General features: G+C 35.1%; 1 protein-coding gene across 1 annotated transcript in view; it reads left to right on the plus strand.

The window, feature by feature from the left end:
- l(3)80Fj (lethal (3) 80Fj) overlaps positions 1 to 18,068 on the plus strand; it is a 770,029-nt gene that overhangs the window by 460,666 nt on the left and 291,295 nt on the right. Inside the window, exon 34 of the mRNA XM_090405954.1 lies at positions 15,528 to 15,707. Within this exon, the coding sequence (XP_090262080.1) occupies positions 15,528 to 15,707 (180 nt within the window). The remainder of the gene's footprint in view (positions 1 to 15,527; positions 15,708 to 18,068) is intronic.

The following is an 18,068-nucleotide window of genomic DNA, read 5'->3' on the forward strand; positions in this document are numbered from 1 at the left end:
TTTTAAAAGCATATGTAGGAATTACCAACATTTCAGAAAAATTGTGCCATTTATAACAGAATAATCTAAAAGCATGTTTTGAATACATGTGGAAACAATTTTGGAAGTAAGCGATTAAAAATGTATCATCATTGAACAAAGTTTTAATTATGGATAAAATACATCACTCCTCTACACTTCATATCCATCACATATTTCAATGTATTATCAATGGTATTACAATTTAATATGCACTTCGCATCCATGGAAACTTGGGCGTATATATACATCGTGGGTGGTTAACTAAATAAATAAATAATATGATATAATTATGTTACTACTTACTTTAAATGAGATGGTTGAGCTTCTCAGCCCTTGCAGAGTTGCTGGATATCTGGCTCAATATCGGTCAACTTCAGTCGAAGATCGGCATACACACTAAGGTGAATTCTGTATTTTGTTTTTATTTGAAGGAGCGATGAAAATCCTTTCTCACAAAGATAGGTTATAGAAAACTGCATGACGATTTTTAATGCTTCTTCAGATAATTCGGGAAATTCACTTCTCACTGAAGGCGAGATCTAAAATCGAGCCAAACCAAGACCACGGAATTGCATTTTAAGTCCACTGTCACTTGAAAGCTCAATTAACTGTTTTTTTTTTTTTTTATAATGAAAGGTTGTTCTCGTGACTGCAAGTCTGAAATGGATCGCAAACCCACAGAAATTTCTTATAAAAAAAAGTTATTCAGAAAATATGTTTCAAAATTCTGTTTCAGATTTTTCAGGTAGTCACAAACCCTTTCCTGAAACTCATCATCAAATTCCTGCTATGTACCCTCAAGGGGTGTACAGGATATGACAGTATTACATGAAAAATTTACATCGTTACTAACTTCCTATCTACAATTTTCCTCCAAATCAGTCTGTTACTTGTCAAGTCTTCAACATTATCAGATCTTATTTTTCTATCGTCTAAGGCACTTTGTACCGTATCAATCCACCTATATCTTGGTCTTCCTCTGGGTCGTTTTCCTGCCAATCTGGCAGTGAACACTTGTTTTGCTAATCTTTCCTCTCCCATTCTATTTAAGTGACCATACCACCTGAGATTAGCTCTGCTAACGCATTCCTGGATGCTGACAATGTCAAGTTCTTTCCTAATATCCTCGTTTTTAATATGATATTGCCATTGATGCCATCTGTTCACACCTCTAATCTTTCTCAGGACTCTCATATCTGCAGTCTCTAGTCTTTGGTCAACTGTTTTACTTCTGACCCAGCTCTCAGATCCATATGTTAAAACTGTTTTGAACACTGTCTTGTATATGGCTAATTTAGTGTTCCGACTAATTTCTCTCTTATTCCATATGAATTTATTCAATTGTCTTCCCATACCAGCTTTGCTGATTCTGTTGTCTATTTCTATATTTAATTTACCATCATCATCATCAAATTCCTGCCATGTACCCTCAAGGGGTGTACAGGATATGACAGTACTACATGATAAAATTACATCATTACTAACTTCCTATCTACAATTTTCCTCCAAATCAGTCTGTTACTTGTCAAGACTCCAACATTATCAGATCTTATATTTCTATCGTCTAAGGCACTTTGTACCGTATCAATCCACCTATAGCTTGGTCTTCCTCTGGGTCGTTTTCCTGCCAACCTGGCAGAGAACACTTGTTTTGCTAATCTTTCCTCTCCCATTCTATTTAAGTGACCATACCATCTGAGATTAGCTCTGCTAACGCATTCCTGGATGCTGACAATGTCAAGTTCTTTCCTAATATCCTCATTTTTAATATGATATTGCCATTGATGCCATCTGTTCACGCCTCTAATCTTTCTCAGGACTCTCATATCTGCGGTCTCTAGTCTTTGGTCAAGTGTTTTACTTCTGACCCAGCTCTCAGATCCATAAGTTAAAATTGGTTTGAACACAGTCTTGTATACAGCTAATTTAGTGTTCCGACTAATTTCTTTCTTATTCCATATGAATTTATTCAATTGACTTCCCACGATACCAGCTTTGCTGAGTCTGTTGTCTATTTCTATATTTAGTTTACCATCTTCAGTAAAAATTGTGCCTAAGTAGCTGAAATGTTTTACTTGTTCCACAGGTTCATCATTCACAACACAGTTGACATTTTCAATGATTCTGCCTATTTTCATTTTCTTTGTCTTTTTATTGCTGACCTTCATACCATATCTATTACAACAGCTATTCAATTTAGTCAGAGAATCTTGCAGACTTGTAGCGGATTTATTTAGAAGTATAACATCATCCGCATAAAGCAAAGAGCTGACATTAACATCTCCAATTTTGATATCAGGTTTAATACCACATTCCTTCATAATGTGATCCATATAGATAATGAATAACAGAGGGGATAATGTACATCCTTGTCTCACACCAGATTTAACATTAAACCATCTTCCTGTACTTCCTTCAATTCTAACTGCTAACTCACAATTCAAATAAAGACTAAGTATTGCTTGATATAATGCCCCATTGACACCATATAACTGCAGCGTATTGAATAGCTTCTCTCTTGGCACCTTGTCATATGCCTTTTCCAAATCGACAAAACTTAAATACAGATCTTTGTTATATTCCCATGCTTTCTCGACTATTTGTCGTAAAGTGAAGATCTGATCCTGACAGCCTCTATTTGACCTGAATCCAGCTTGTTCTTCACCAAGCTTTTCTTCCACAATTCTTCTCAACCGTTTCTCAAGTATACTTGCATAGATCTTGCCAGGAACACTCAGTAGGGAAATACCTCTGTAATTCTCACATTCAGTTTTATTTCGCTTTTTATATATGGGTACTATGAGAGCTCTACTCCAATCATCGGGAATTCGTCCCTCTGTCCAGGCTTTCTGAACTATGCAGTGCAGCCACTGTAAGACTCTTATACCACCATACTTCAGCATTTCTGGTCGAATATCATCTACTCCTGCTGCCTTTCCACATTTCAAGCCTTTGATGGCTTTTTCTACTTCAAGTATGGATATGTATTCCTGACTGCATGCCTGGTCAGTGTTTTTTATCACTGTGCTGTCATCACTGCTTGTTTAATTTAGCAGTTTTTCAAAGTAATTACTCCATACTTCAAGGATATCTTTTTCTTCTGTTTTCATTTCACCTTTATCATCTCTAATTCCTTTTACAGCAATCATTCCTCCATTTTTGAGCTTTTTCAACAGCCTCCAGAATATTTTGCCACCTTCTTGATATTTATTTTCTATATTCTTGCCAAAGTCCTCCCGTGACTTTTGTTTAGCTAGTTTTACACACTGTTTAGCTTTCTTACATTTGTCTCTGTATTCTGTAAGAGTAAAAGCTGACTTATTTGCCAGGAACTTTTGATATGCTTTGTTCTTTTCCTTCACTGCCTCTTTAACTTCCTGTGTCCACCAGGGAGTTCTGATTTTTTTATCCTTGCACACAACCTCACCACATCCCTCTCTGGCAGAATCAATCAATGTTTCCTTCAGAGTTTGCCACTGAATCTCCAAGGTTTGATTCCTGTTCTCAAACTCTTTCATTTTCTTTTCAATAATATTTCTGTATTTTAGTCTACAGTTCACATCTGAGAGCTGCTCAACTTTTATTCGCTTTAAAACTTTCTTACATGTTATTCTTTTCAATATGAAATTCAATTTTATCCTGCTCAAGACTAAATAGTGATCACTTCCAATTTCAAATCCTCTGTACACTCTGGTGTCCTGCACCAGGGAGAAAACATCACTATCAACAATAACATAGTCAATGAGACTTTTCTTATTCCTAGCCTCTTCTCTCCATGTGAATTTGTGCACATTTTTATGTTGGAACATGGTGTTTGTAATAACCAATCCATGTCCTGAGTAGAAATCCAACAGATATTTGCCATTATTATTAGCTTTGCTCTTTTCTCCAAATTTTCCCAAAATATTTTTGTATGTCTGACAATCATTTCCTACTCTGCTATTTAGATCCCCAACAAGGACCAAATTTTCCTTTTTCATTGTGTCAGTTGCTTTTTCTAAAGCCTCAAAAAATTCCTCCACTTCTACCTTAGTAGAACCTTCTGTGGGACCAAAGGCACAAATAAGTCTCATTGTCCAGTTCCCCATTCTCATATTTGCCCACATTACTCTACTTGAGACTGACTGCCATTCAAGAAGATTAGCCTCGTATTTTGTGTTGAATACTATGGCTACTCCTTCTTTTCCTTGATTGTCATTGCCTGAATATAACAGTTTGTATTTATTGCTCAGAAAGATCTCACCAGTTTTGGTCTTTTTTGTTTCAGTCACCCCTATTATGTCGATCTGGTACTTATCTAATTCCTCAGCTAGCTCCATTTCTTTGCCATTCAGGCTTCTTACGTTGATAGTACCGATCTTTAACTCTGGTGATGTTGAGTTGGGGTTTGTTTTCAGATTTGTTCCAGTAGCTGACTTTTCGCTGTTCGCCCTGGTTCCCTGGCGAAAACAACGGGGGCCTTGTTTAAGTGGGCGACGCCTCAGGTGGCATGAAATTTTGTCATGTTGTACCATCATTTTTTATTTTGGTTTAACCAATAAGAATACAATTTGGTCAGCTAAATCCCAAATTGCCAGCCCATCATCGTTCGTTCAGTATCAAAGTAGATACCCAACAGGGTGCATCACGAGAAGGTGAGGATTGGACATTAGGTCAGAAGCCCTGGTCGGTTCTCCACATTCCTTTAAAGCCTATGTGGAGGTCTCCTCTCAGTTATACAGCTTTGACCCTTAAGCACCCCATTTAATTTACCGTCTTCATCAAAAATCGTGCCTAAGTAGCTGAAATGTTTCACTTGTTCCACAGGTTCTCCATTCACAACACAATTGACATTTTCAATGATTCTGCCTATTTTCATTGTCATTGTCTTTTTATTGCTGACCTTCATACCATATCTATTACAACAGCTATTCAATTTAGTCAGAGAATCTTGCAGACTTGTAGCGGATTTATTTAGAAGTATAACATCATCTGCATAAAGCAAAGAGCTGACATTAACATCTCCAATTTTGATATCATGTTTAATACCACTTTTCTTCATAATGTGATCCATATAGATAATGAATAACAGAGGGGATAATGTACGTCCCTGTCGCACACCAAATTTAACATTAAACCATCTTCCTGTACTTCCTTCAATTATAACTGCTGACTTTCAACTCAAATAAAGACTAAGTATAGCCTGATATAATGCTCCATTGACACCATATAACTGTAGTATATTGAATAGCTTCTCTCTTGGCACCTTATCATATGCCTTTTCCAAATCGACAAAACGTAAATACAGATCGTTGTTATATTCCCATGCTTTCTCGACTATTTGTTGTAAAGTGAAGATCTGATCCTGACAGCCTCTATTTGGCCTGAAGCTCAGAATGAACAAAAATATCATTTTCCACTGAAAAGGATTCCAACGTTGGAAAAGTTGCAAATTGCCTGTCTTTTACATAATTAATCCTTAAAACCATTTTTTTCTTGAATGCCTTTATTTTGTCGTAGGCATCAAGAACAGTTAAAGAATTTCCCTGAAGGGAGAGATTTAGTTCATTTAATTTCAAAAATTTTATGAATGACCAAGAATTACCTGGCTGAAATTTATAAAGAACATCTCGGGATGCAGAACATGTAAGGAACTTTTTCGAACAGCAAGGAATAGAGAAGACTCAACCCGTCTTAGACGGAAGAGAAGACTTTTTAAAAAAATGTCTGAAAGATAGCACGGTGTTGATAACCATGCTTCATCATCAAGGAGTGATGCAAAATCAGAATTATGTTCATTTATAAATAATAAAACTTCGTGCCTTAATTGAAATAACCTTGTTATTACTTTGTTCCTGGAAAGCCAGCAAATTTCAGAATGAAGCAAAAGTTGTATATATTCACTGCCCATTTCATTGTAGAGTACTGAAAATAACCTGTTATTTAACGGTCGAGCTTTAATAAAATTAACTACCTTATAGCGTTGTATAGCAGAGTTTTAAATTTTGGTGGCATTCCTTCCCTGTGTATGAAACAATATACCCAATTCATATCCGGAGCTACTTCCTTGATCATTGAAACAACCCCACTATGCCTGCCTGTAAGGGTGCGAGCTCCATCCGAAAAGAAACTTATACATTTTCCGCACTGGTTCCCTTTGTGTATTATGTACTTACTGAGAGTGTGAAATATTTCTTCTCCAGTTGTTCGGGATGGCAAAGTTCTACAAAACAGAATATCATCATGAATGTTGTTATCATGCGCATATCTTATGTAGCATATTAACTGCGCATCACTTGTAACATCAGTAATCTCGTCTATTCGTAACGCATAATAAGAGCTCTTCTTAACTCTTTCGATTAATTGAGATTCTACATCACTTGCCATGTCATTAATTATGTGACAGTGTCATTTGAAAGAGGAATCAAATCAACATCTTTTAGTAACTTGTTGCCAAACATCATTTTTACTGCATCTTTTATAGCTGGAAGTAGCAAATTTTCCCCGATAGAATGAGGTTTCCCTGTTTTCGCTATGCGCAAACTTAAAAGATAGGATGCGTCCAGTGCCTTGCTATTAATGGAACCCATGGCCGAAACTATATCTTTCCCATGATTTGATGTCTCTAAGCGTTGCTGAAAAAATTCATTTGGCTTATTTTCACATCACAATGTTTAGTTTCTAAATATCGTCGGAATTTAGCAGGTTTCATGCACTCGTTTGACAAAACACATTGAGGTTTCTGTTCACTTTCATCTGTACCCCAAGTTAACCCGAATTTCAAATATGAACTGTTATATTTCCTACTGTATTTTTTCTTTGAACTGCTTGTTTCTTCTACTTTAATAGTATCAGAATTACTCACCGTTACAACACGTGCATCAAAATTAGGGTTAGCATTATCTGTTTCATTTGCTCTTCTTTTCAAAGTCCTAGTTCTAAGCCACTTATCCATTATTAAAAAACGTTTCCGAAATATATATATATATACTGGGGTTAACTCAAGACACACTTTGTACAAGTATCACTTAGTGTGAAGATATACTGAGCCTTGGTTGAAGGAAGGAATTCTTCAGTAATAAAAATCAATAAACAAGCAATTGGTTGAAATGGGAATAACACATGTTCACTTCAAATCTGACAAAACAGCAAGGAAAGGTGGAAGCAATAAAACTATATTGTTGTTCACTTCACCCATCTTTAATTATTCGTCATTCTGCAGCTACAAATTTAGCAGCAGAATGATGAATGATAAAAGAGGGGTGAAGTGGACAACAATATAGCTATATTGCTTCTGCCTTTGAACATTCTGATGCTATTTGTTGGTTTTTTAAGTCTCCATTTGATTTCAATAATTTTTACTTACTTATTCAATTTTAATTTGTCTTATTTGGATAATTAAAAAAATATATATTTAATTAATTTAAGTCTGCCTGCGGACCACCTGTCCCATCGTCGCGGACCACAGGTTGAGAAACACTGCTCTATTGGTTACTGAAGCTACACTTGGATGTCTGCTTGGAATTCCAGCTGCATTGGGATTAAGGTAAATGAGACTGCAGCTAGGCCAGCTCGTTTCTCAAGATTCCACAATCTGCCTATTCGATACACAGATTACAGGCAGATCATGTGACAAAGACTTCAGACAATGTATTTGTTTTTGTTCACATTTTTTACACTAACCTTTTTTTTTATAAGTTTTTATCTATACCTGCTTGTGCTTTTTTTTTTATCAAGTGATTTTTCCTTGAGTAATGCGTTGATGTTTACTGGTATGGTATCACCATTGTCCTTGTGTCATAAAACCATAAACAAACACTCATTCAAAATGCACTCCTACACAGTGCATGCATGTACACACACAAAACAAATTATCCTTCAACAGGTTTGGTACTCATAAAAATCTGACTTCTACAGACCTGGGCAATGAATGCATTACATCACAAAACATGAGAGTACTAACTTCTATACCATCTTTCATGCATTCATTGTTTAATTTAATTTTCAGCTATTGTATTCTTTCTGGTCTCGTCAATCTCCAGGAGATTGACGAGGCCTGGGATTTGGGAGTGTTGGTGGATAGGGAGTTGAAGTTTAGGGGGCACATCGCAAACGTGTCTAAATCAGCTCATCAAATCACTTTGTTGCTGAAAAATACTTTGACGAGCAGAGACAAACAGGTTATTGTTCCTCTGTATCGAGCCTTGATAAGACCCCATCTAGACTACTGTGCCCAGATTTGGGTGCCAGGGTTTCTTCTTGATGGGGAGGAGGTGGAGAGGATCCAGAGACAAGTGACCAAGATGATAGCAGGTCTATGAAATGAACCTTAGGAGAACATATTTTGTGGGTTGCAGAAATTGGTCGATAGGCAGAAAAGGGGTGATATGATTGAGACATTCAAATTACTGAAGGGTTTCTATAAGATTTATTCAGAAGAATTTTTGAGAATAGGACTGGTGGTGGGAGGACGAGGGCCATCCATGGAAGCTGTGCAAGAGTGTGGTTAGCAAGGGTATTCAAGCTAGATTTTTTGCTTGGAGAGTGGTGAATGAGTGGAATAAGCTGTCAGAGTCTGTTGTGGGTGCCATGACTGTAAATGAGTTCAAGGCGAAGTATGATAGATACTGTGTGAATGTTGAATAGTTGTTCTTGATGTGATGTTAGGGCCTCCTTTGATGAGTCTAAGGACTCCTTAGAGTTGCCCGTAATAATAATTATATTGCATGATGTGTTTCTCTTTTTCCTTTTTGTATTGTAATTAAGCTGCTGAAAAAGATATATATATATATATATATATATATATAGCATGATGTGTTTACTTTTTTTTTGTATTATAATTAAGCTGCTGAAAAAGGTATATGTGATCACATGGTCAAGATAAATTTCAAAGACATCATAGTATGCAGCAGTCAGCTACTACTCTCCTATGAGCAGTATATTGAACCATGTTGCAGAGTATACATTGTGTGCTCCAACAACTGGAATACAAAATGAATAACAGCGAAGAAAGTTCAGAACAAAGCTGCTGGATATCTTCTTCAGATCTCACTAGAGAAACCTTAATTGCATTCAAATCTGGTTGTACTTAAACACACATGCCATTAGAGCTAAAAGAATGCCTAGATCCAATTTCCATTTTCCATAACCAGATCAGCCAACATGGAAGCTGTTCAATGTTTGCTTGAGCACTATGTTTTGCTGTTATAATAGTCTGCATTCTGACTCAGAATACTAGACAAACGACACTGCACTTGTGGTAGAGGTGAAGTTCTTGGACACATTAAAAAGAAATTCTCCTCCTAATCATAAGATCAGCACCAGAAAGCAATGAACATTCTTTTTTCTGTGTCATGTGTGTGCCTCTGCCACAAACAGCACACTTCAATGGTTTGATCCTGTTATGTTGTAGGCCTATGTGTTTGGAAAATTGGACCATCCTAGGTCAATAATCAGTCAACCCACCACGCTCACCAAGCGTGATCGTAGGATTATACGAAGGATATGTAAAAACTGCCATTCATTGGCAGAAACATTAAATGCAGAGTTCCAGGCATCATTTACAACATGAATCAGAACAAAAATTTCAGGATTGAGGCTCAGAACATGAGTTTTCATGGTAACGCTGCAATATGCAAGCCATACATTACCGGAACCACCATGCAGCATCATTTTCAATGGTGCAAAGGCATGTACAGTGCAATGTGGAAGGCTCTGTTATGGAGTGTCAAATCATGTTAAACCCTCTACCGAGCAAATGGATTGATGTGGGTGTTGTGGATGCCTGGTGAAAATTTCTTACCAGAGTGCATAACCCCAACTATGAAATTCGGTGGTGGCAGCGTGATGGTATGGTCCTGTTTTCCAGGTTTGGCCTCAGACCCCCTGTTTGTGTTCCACAAACATTGAGCTCCAAGAGATATCTGAACATTCTGTACAATGCAGTGATTCCTACTTTCTGTCGTTTCTACAGAACTGACCACTGTCTCTTTCAGCAAGATAATTGACCATGTAGAAAGGCTGCTGCTGTAACTGCATGGTTTGTGTGGAGGCCAGTCAAGTGTGGTAACATATGAATGTTACCATACTTGACTGGCCTCTACAGAGCCTGATTTCAACCTTATTGAACATCTGTGGGAATAAATGGAATATTGGATGAACTCAAGGGACATCCTCACTACAACAGTCCAGGACCTCATTACATGCCTACAGTAAGAGTGATTCAAAATTCCCATTGATTGCTGTCTTATGCTTGTTGAAAGTATTCCCATAGGATTACTGCATTCACTGCAGCTAAAGGTCCTACATCTTATTAGGGTGGGTGCCATCGCTGTTGGTTCATTACACTATGGTGTCTTTTGACTTCTTTCCAAGCAGTTTATACTCTTGTGTCTAGAATGAGTAAGAAGATATTGCTGTCATTGTAACAGAGTGAATGAAATTTTTTTTGTCCATGTTAATTTGTGAGCATATTTAGGTTGGAAGATGGTATTAGTAATACCTGCTACCATGTTCCAATATAAAGATTTCAATATGCATTCATATCCTAATCAGAAATCCAGCAAATACTTACCGTTATTATTAGCTCAAATTATTAGTTGCATGTCTGGTATTCATTTCTTAAACTACTTTGTACAATCCACATCCAATGCTTTGTGAGATTCCTCAATTGTTCTGAATTCTCAGCCTCATTGGAATTAAGGGAAATTAGACTGCAGATGCTATATCAGCTGATAATTTTTTTACATGCTGTTTTTCAGTCCCTTATATAAGCTTATAAGATCAATGCTAATAACACAATGGCACTCCTCATGGCAAGAGGCACTGACAAATTTCACAAGATAAAATTGAAATTAATCATTACCTGTTAAGTCAACATTGAAACAGAAGAGAGGACATTGTTCTTGTTAGGCTCCATATAGGTCACAGTCACCTTACACGTTCTTATTGTAAACGTCACTTACGCGGTGTATATGCAAATACTTAGTCGCATGCATCATCATATGTTCTAGGCAGCTGTTTAAGAATGCTGCTGGTCAGTAATTGTCAATAGTTGTTAGAAATTTTTCCACTAGGTTATACTATAAATTAAAGATACCAAGAAATTATATACTTGGTTTAATCCTTTATCCAAGTGTAAGCAAACAAAGTTTGCTCCTGAAGTATTTTCAGGACCGGAGCATTTCGTATATAGAAGTTAATGACTTCACATCACTTGCCTTAGTATTCCATAATGCAAAACACACATCCTTGCAGACATGTATAATGCTAATCATTATGGGAAGAGTCACCAGTTTCAACCTTTATTGAGGTCTCATCAGTGGGAGCCAGACACAGAAGTGATACTAAAGTTGAAGTAATAATAATGCAGAAGTCATATTTTCATATACGAGTAGCCAAAAGGTGTCACAACTCATTATTAAAATACTCTGGATTAGAGATAGTATAGTATATAGTATAACCAAATGGGAAAACTTCCAACAACTATCTCTAATCCAGACTATTTTAATAATAAGGTGTGATACCTTTTGGCTACTCATATATTAAGAATATTAAGAAAAGTAGAGAATATGTAGCCAATTGAGAATTTGCATCATCTTCCAATTCCATATATCTACATTATTTCATTTCTGTACTTTTCTTCAAACATTTTAGTTAAATTATTAGAATTTTTTTCTACACTTACAGAATCAACACTCTCATATCAAATTTTAAAGGCTGAGATTCTTTATCTTCTCTACTAAATCTGAGGTATTCTTACTTTCTTCGGGCATAGTTAACTAACCTACGGTACTTTGCAACTATATCATCCATGTTAGATTATAATTAATATCACCCTGATGTTGTACATAATGTGAATTATGTAGTTTTGGGTTTGTGATACTTCTTGTTTGATTTGGCTTTATCTTTATTGTTTTGTATTTGGTCATTTAACATTAAAACTTGAGTTTTTTCTTGGTTTTATTCGTTGACCATATATTAATAATGATATACACAAATTGTCAGCAAGTTTCACCATTTTTTTAATTAAAATTAAAACTGACGCCTAACATCATAATCATGGAACGTGGTGTCTCAGCCATTGTTTATTGGGTGCATTGTATAGCTTTTAGCTAAATGAAATTCTGGTAAGCTGAGTGAATTTATTAGGCTTTTCCAGATGTCTTTCAGAATCATTCCTTGATTTCTGTTTAGATTTTCTCCTGAACGGCGTACAACTGCGGCTTCTTTGAAGTTTCTGCATCAAAAATCTTCTATATAAGGTTGTTGTTATTAGGTTATTAGGTTACACCACGCCAGTTGTCGTGACGACTCTTTTCTGTCGTGTTCTAAATCTATCTAGTTTCAAGTCACTTTTATGAATAATACAACTAATTACGAAATGATCACCGATCCAAAAGTAGGGTAATTTATATTTATACTGCGCCACCCTATTCTTAGATTAGTCTATATAAATAGTAGGATCAGTTCTAAATTAAGTTAGCAGTCATCTCATTAGGCCGAATCATCTATTATCATTTTTACTTGGGGTTCCCGTAAGATTCGAATATTTATGAACGGTGCAATAATAAGGAATTCAGGCAAACACAATATTTAGATCAACAAAATAAAACATTTAATATATGATATGGTTAACAAATACAAAAACTCTATTTTAAAATGGAACTATACAATTAACTTAACACTTCTTCTTAGGTCACTGATGCTAATTCAATGTTCTAACTTTAATATATTATTCACAGTCTCAAAAACACAAATCTTCTTATCTCAAGTTAATATAACAATTTCACATCTTATTCAGTCTTCACAAATCTATCAGCTCAATGTTTATATTCACAGCAGGCAATAAACTACGTAAGCTATATTCCAAGCAAATATATTCCCGGACCTTGAGCATCGGAGGTATATTACAGTTAATGCTAGAATAGAGAAACTTATACAACTACTCTTACCAGACAAATTCTTCAATACATCAAATTATTGAGAGAGCACTTATGAATTAACTTAATTAACATTAGCGGAACACACATAACAAATATTCTCCATAGTTTAAACTGTATTACTGTAAGTCGCACTTCACTATTCCAAACAACAGTAATTAGGTACTAATATCTTTTCCTGTTCACTTTTCTCCAAGTAACCAATATAACCTTTTCCTAGGGCAACATAGAATTTAATCGTAATCCAGATTAACTGGAACTAATCAGAATTTTCGCATTGACTGTCCAGTTTCCTTTTATCTGATTACGGCATCAACCTTTCTTCATAACAACAGCAGTTTTCACTTATAACATTAAACTTTATGTTTCACTACTTATAGGTTCACTTCCGAACACTATACTCATAAATCTCTGCCCTGAGGATTATATAATCTTGGTTCCGCAAAACTCTCTCCTCCTTCTTAATAATAATTCTTCTCTTCCTTTCTATCTTATCTATCACCTTCCTTCCTCTCTCTCTTTCTCTCTATATTCTTCTAATTCTGACCTTCACTCCCACCTTACGTTCGAACGCCACGCTCTACTCCACTCGTGGTTGTTTACGCGTGCGTCTCCATGACAACAGACTGCACGTAAACATTTCACTAATGTAATGTATGGTCTATTATTATTCATGAGTGATTACATAACATTAAATATTTCACAAATAAAAACAACAGAATATTTAAGCTACTTCTTTAACTTTTTGATTACGTATACAGTTAAATATAAATTAACACTTTACGTTACACCATATATATTTAGTTACACAAAATTCTAAACATATTATTATTTTATAAACTAATAATAGGTCAGGTTTTGAATAAATTTTTAATTAGTAATTCTTATTTAAGGAATAATAAATAAATTTATATGAGCCATGATTAATATTTAATAAGCAATGTTAAATGTGAATGAAAAATAATAAATTACATAACATGGCTTCATTCACAATTTAACAATAAGGCATGGAGCTGTTCTCTCAATCGATGGTGTGGTTAGAGATCGAGAAATGATGGGCTAATCCTGAAGTGTCTGTTCTGTTGTTGTTCACGTCCCCTATATGTTCTTTTTTTTCGAATTTCCAGGCTTCTTGATGTTTGGCCTATCTAATTTAATCCACAAGAACATGGGATGTTGTATACGCCTGCATATTTGAAGAAGTCATTAATGTCCTTAGGAGATCTTAAAATGTGGAGTATAGTTTTGACAGGTTTGAGAGCAACTCGGACATCGAAAGACTTCATTATTTGACTGTGTTACTCCATTCTTCTTTTTTACTAGTAAATATTATTGTACCATCATACTTGTCCTGAAGAAGCCAGACAGAATAGCTGGTGTAACTTGTTGACAATTTGTGTATATCATTTATTAATATATGGTCAATGAATAAAACCAAGAAACAAACTCAGGTTTCGGCTTTATCTTACTAGTTGTTTTTTTTATATTTTTCCCACAATATCATATCCTATTTATGTTCTCCCCTATCATAATTAAATTTCTACTTCCTTAAAAGTACATTTACAATTCTACTGGGATTTCTCACATCCTGAGTCTTAAAAGTTACAGGAGAAAACTGGTCCACACTTTGGGATACAGAGATATGAGGCTATGTACTATATTGGTGGAATTGTACTTAAGGAAGTGGATGAGATTCATATCCTGGAGAGATAGTGGACAGTGGACTGAAGTTCCAAGGGCACATTGTATGTGTTGCAAAGATTGAACATCGTATTGCTGCTGTGATAAAAAAGTACATTGACATGCAGTGATAAAGAGGTGGTGGTGGTGCCTCTATATTAGATTTGGTCACCTAGTTTTCAAGATGTGGTAACACTGGAGAGGGTCCAAAGATGAATAACCAAAGTGATATCAGTACTCTGGAGTGTTTGTTATTAAGAGCATTTTAGAGAATGTGGATTTACATAGGTTGGTGGATAGGAGGAAAAGAGGAGATATGATAGAGACCTTCAAGTTAGTTAAGGGATTCTATCAGATTAATATAGAAGAAATTTTAAAAAGCATGGATGTTAAGTTGGGAAGAACGAGAGACCATCCCTGGAAGTTGTATAAAGATGTGGTGAAAAAGGGTGTGAGGAGTAGGTTTTTTACATGGAGAATTGCTAGTGAGTGGAATGCATTTCCTGAGTGTGTTGTGAGTGCAGGTAGTGTAAATAACTACAAAGTTCATTATGATAAACATGTTACTGGTTTAGTGGGCCTCCCATGATAAGTCTTGACTCCATGAAGGTTACCAAATAATAACATGTTATGCACGATTCTTGCGTGATAAAGAACTATTCTCAAGTATTTGTCAGTCATTTATTTAAATTATTAAGACATTGGAAAAGTACAAAAAGATCAAATGGCAGACCTGAAAAGAAGATACACACTGACTACATTGAATTATTGTAAACACAACATTGTTGAAATAATAGCCACTGTATTCAAGTCATCAGTAAATTTCTGTGCATTTTTTCTGTTAAGATTTTAAATGTTGAATATGTGGCAATCAAATGGTAATAGTAATTATTTTTTTATTTTAAGGGTCGATTGAACTGTTAGGAGCAATGGCTTTTTGTGCCCCAAAACAGTTGTCTTCATGTCTGCCTAGTATAGTTCCAAAGCTAATTGAAGTCCTTTCAGACTCACATGTCAAAGTTCAAAAAGCTGGTGCTCAAGCATTGAAACAAATAGGATCTGTGATTAGGAATCCAGAAATCCAAGGTATTAATGAAGATTTTATTCATTAAAATGAATCCAAGGCTTTAGTAAATATTAAATAAATTATATTATAAATATTTTTGAAATAATTAAATATTTATATATTATAAATGTTATTAATAATATTATTCATTATTATTAATTTAAAAATCTTTGTGGACTAAATGAACTATATATCCTTCAGAAAATGCTTTTATGAAGATGTCTAAATATACAAATACTTCATGAGGCTTTGTAGCACTCATTGACTGTTACTTGGACTCTAGATATTTCTTTTTATTCTTTTCTTTTTATTTTAACTTTAAAAAAGTGAAGCTGTGAATTGCATTAAAAATGTATTATAAAAACTGCCATAACACTACAGTATCCAAAACATTGGGGGGGGGGGGGGGATCATAGTGTCCTTCTCCTAAGCACCAGGAAGTAACTTCTTCCCATTGCTTAGTAGGAAGCAGTAAACATCATCCACAAGAGCAGCATTTTCCTGTGTGTCCTGTCAGTGTCCACCTTTCTCCAAATCATGATAGAATTCACATCAACCAAGAAAGCTTGAGGTTTCTGTGTTATAATTACTATCAGAACAAAGTGGACTTTGCTGTAATGGCTGAAGTGTTGTGGCACACAATAGCTATAAAAGATATATCCGTTGGACATCTTCTATAACCAGGTTGACTAGTGCCAAAGCACCATGAAACAAAATCTGTAACATGAATAAATATATCGCCCTCACTTTCAAGTGTGTTTGGTGCATTAGATATTAATGTGCCACAAAAAAATTAAATGATATTAAAACTTACTGACAAAATTAATAAAATAGTCCATTGGATGTATTAAGATGTGACAAAATAACAATGCTTTGCAGAATCGTTCCATAATGAATGTTTTCTTGTTCTACACTTTTTTAGAACTCAGTGCTCAGAGAAAATAGTAAATTCTACCAGTCGAGATTGCTGAAATTCATGGTGTTAGTTGAAAGTTTTTCCACTTGGTTATACTATAAATTAAAGATGCCAAGAAATTATATTCTTGGTTTAACTCTTTATCCAAGTATAAGCAAACAAAGTTTGCACCTGAAGTAACTTCAGGATTTGTCAACTCATATATAGAGGCTAATGACTTCACATCACATACCTTGGTATCACTTCAGGGTATGGCTCCCACTGATTAGACCTGAATAAAGGTCGAAACCGGTCTGGTTAGACTGGTTTCGACCTTTATTGAGATCTTATTGAGGTACATATCCTTTCGGTAATCTTTCAAAAGGATATGTGCTGTACATTATGAGATAGTAAGGCAAGCGATGTGAAGTTTTTAGTCTCAGTATATAAGTTGCCCAGTCCTGAAGTTTCTTCAGGTGCAAACTTTGTTTGCTTACACTTGGATAAAGGATGAAACCAAGAATATAATTTCTTGGCATCTTTCATTTATGGAATTCATGGTTATGTTCCCTTCTGCCAAACTTGCCAATCTTATAAACGAAAGTTAGCAGAAGAGGCCTGCTATACTCAGTGGTTATTCAGATGTACAAGAGATGGATATATAATTAACTTCCTTTTGAAAAGAAAAAGGAAGCTCTCATAAGTTATTCATGATTTTGTTGATGAATGATCTGCTGAAACCATTAGTCAGGAAAGCTGACTTAATACTTTTGTGTTGAAGTATATGAGTCTCACTGGAGCAGAGTAAGCAATCTTTGTATACAAGGGTCCTTATAGTAGCAACTTAGCACTGTATAATGACTTATGCATGTATTCTTCTAAAAGATCATGCAAGAATCCAGAGACCTAAAGAAAAGACATATGGTTATCCTCCATTTCTAAAGCGCCTTGAGAGGACATTCATAATGATAAATTCTTGAAGTTCAGTTACAGAACATTTCCAAATTGCAAAGACAAGCATATTTATATACCAAACTCAAGCTCATGGATATTAATCAGGGCCGGCACTACCATTTAGGCAAACTAGGCAACCACCTAGGGTGCAAGCCATGAAGGGGCGCAAAACTTCAAGCTATGCTTTATTCATACTTTACTAAAATATCAAAATTAAATAGTGATATATGATTTAGGTATCGATTCTTTTTCCTTATCCCTCGCACATCACACTATTTTACTATTTAACTCTTGGTTCTTTTTTGTTCCTTATCTAAATGATTTGAACTTACCTCTATTTAAAATTCAGTTAAGATAAATATTTTAAAACGTTAACATTTTAAAATATTAAATTTCGGTATTTTATAACTTTTTTTTTTTTTTGTAAATGAATTATAACAGAGAATTTCAATTAATTAAAAAAGAAAATAAAAAAGCCCTATTAATTTACCTATTAATTTAACCTGAAAGACAATTTTATTTTGTTTAATGT

Source organism: Typopeltis vanoorti, chromosome 16 (genome assembly GCF_054136105.1).
Source record: "Typopeltis vanoorti isolate ZY-2024b chromosome 16, IOZ_Tvanoo_1.0, whole genome shotgun sequence".
Classification (NCBI taxonomy): domain Eukaryota; kingdom Metazoa; phylum Arthropoda; class Arachnida; order Uropygi; family Thelyphonidae; genus Typopeltis; species Typopeltis vanoorti.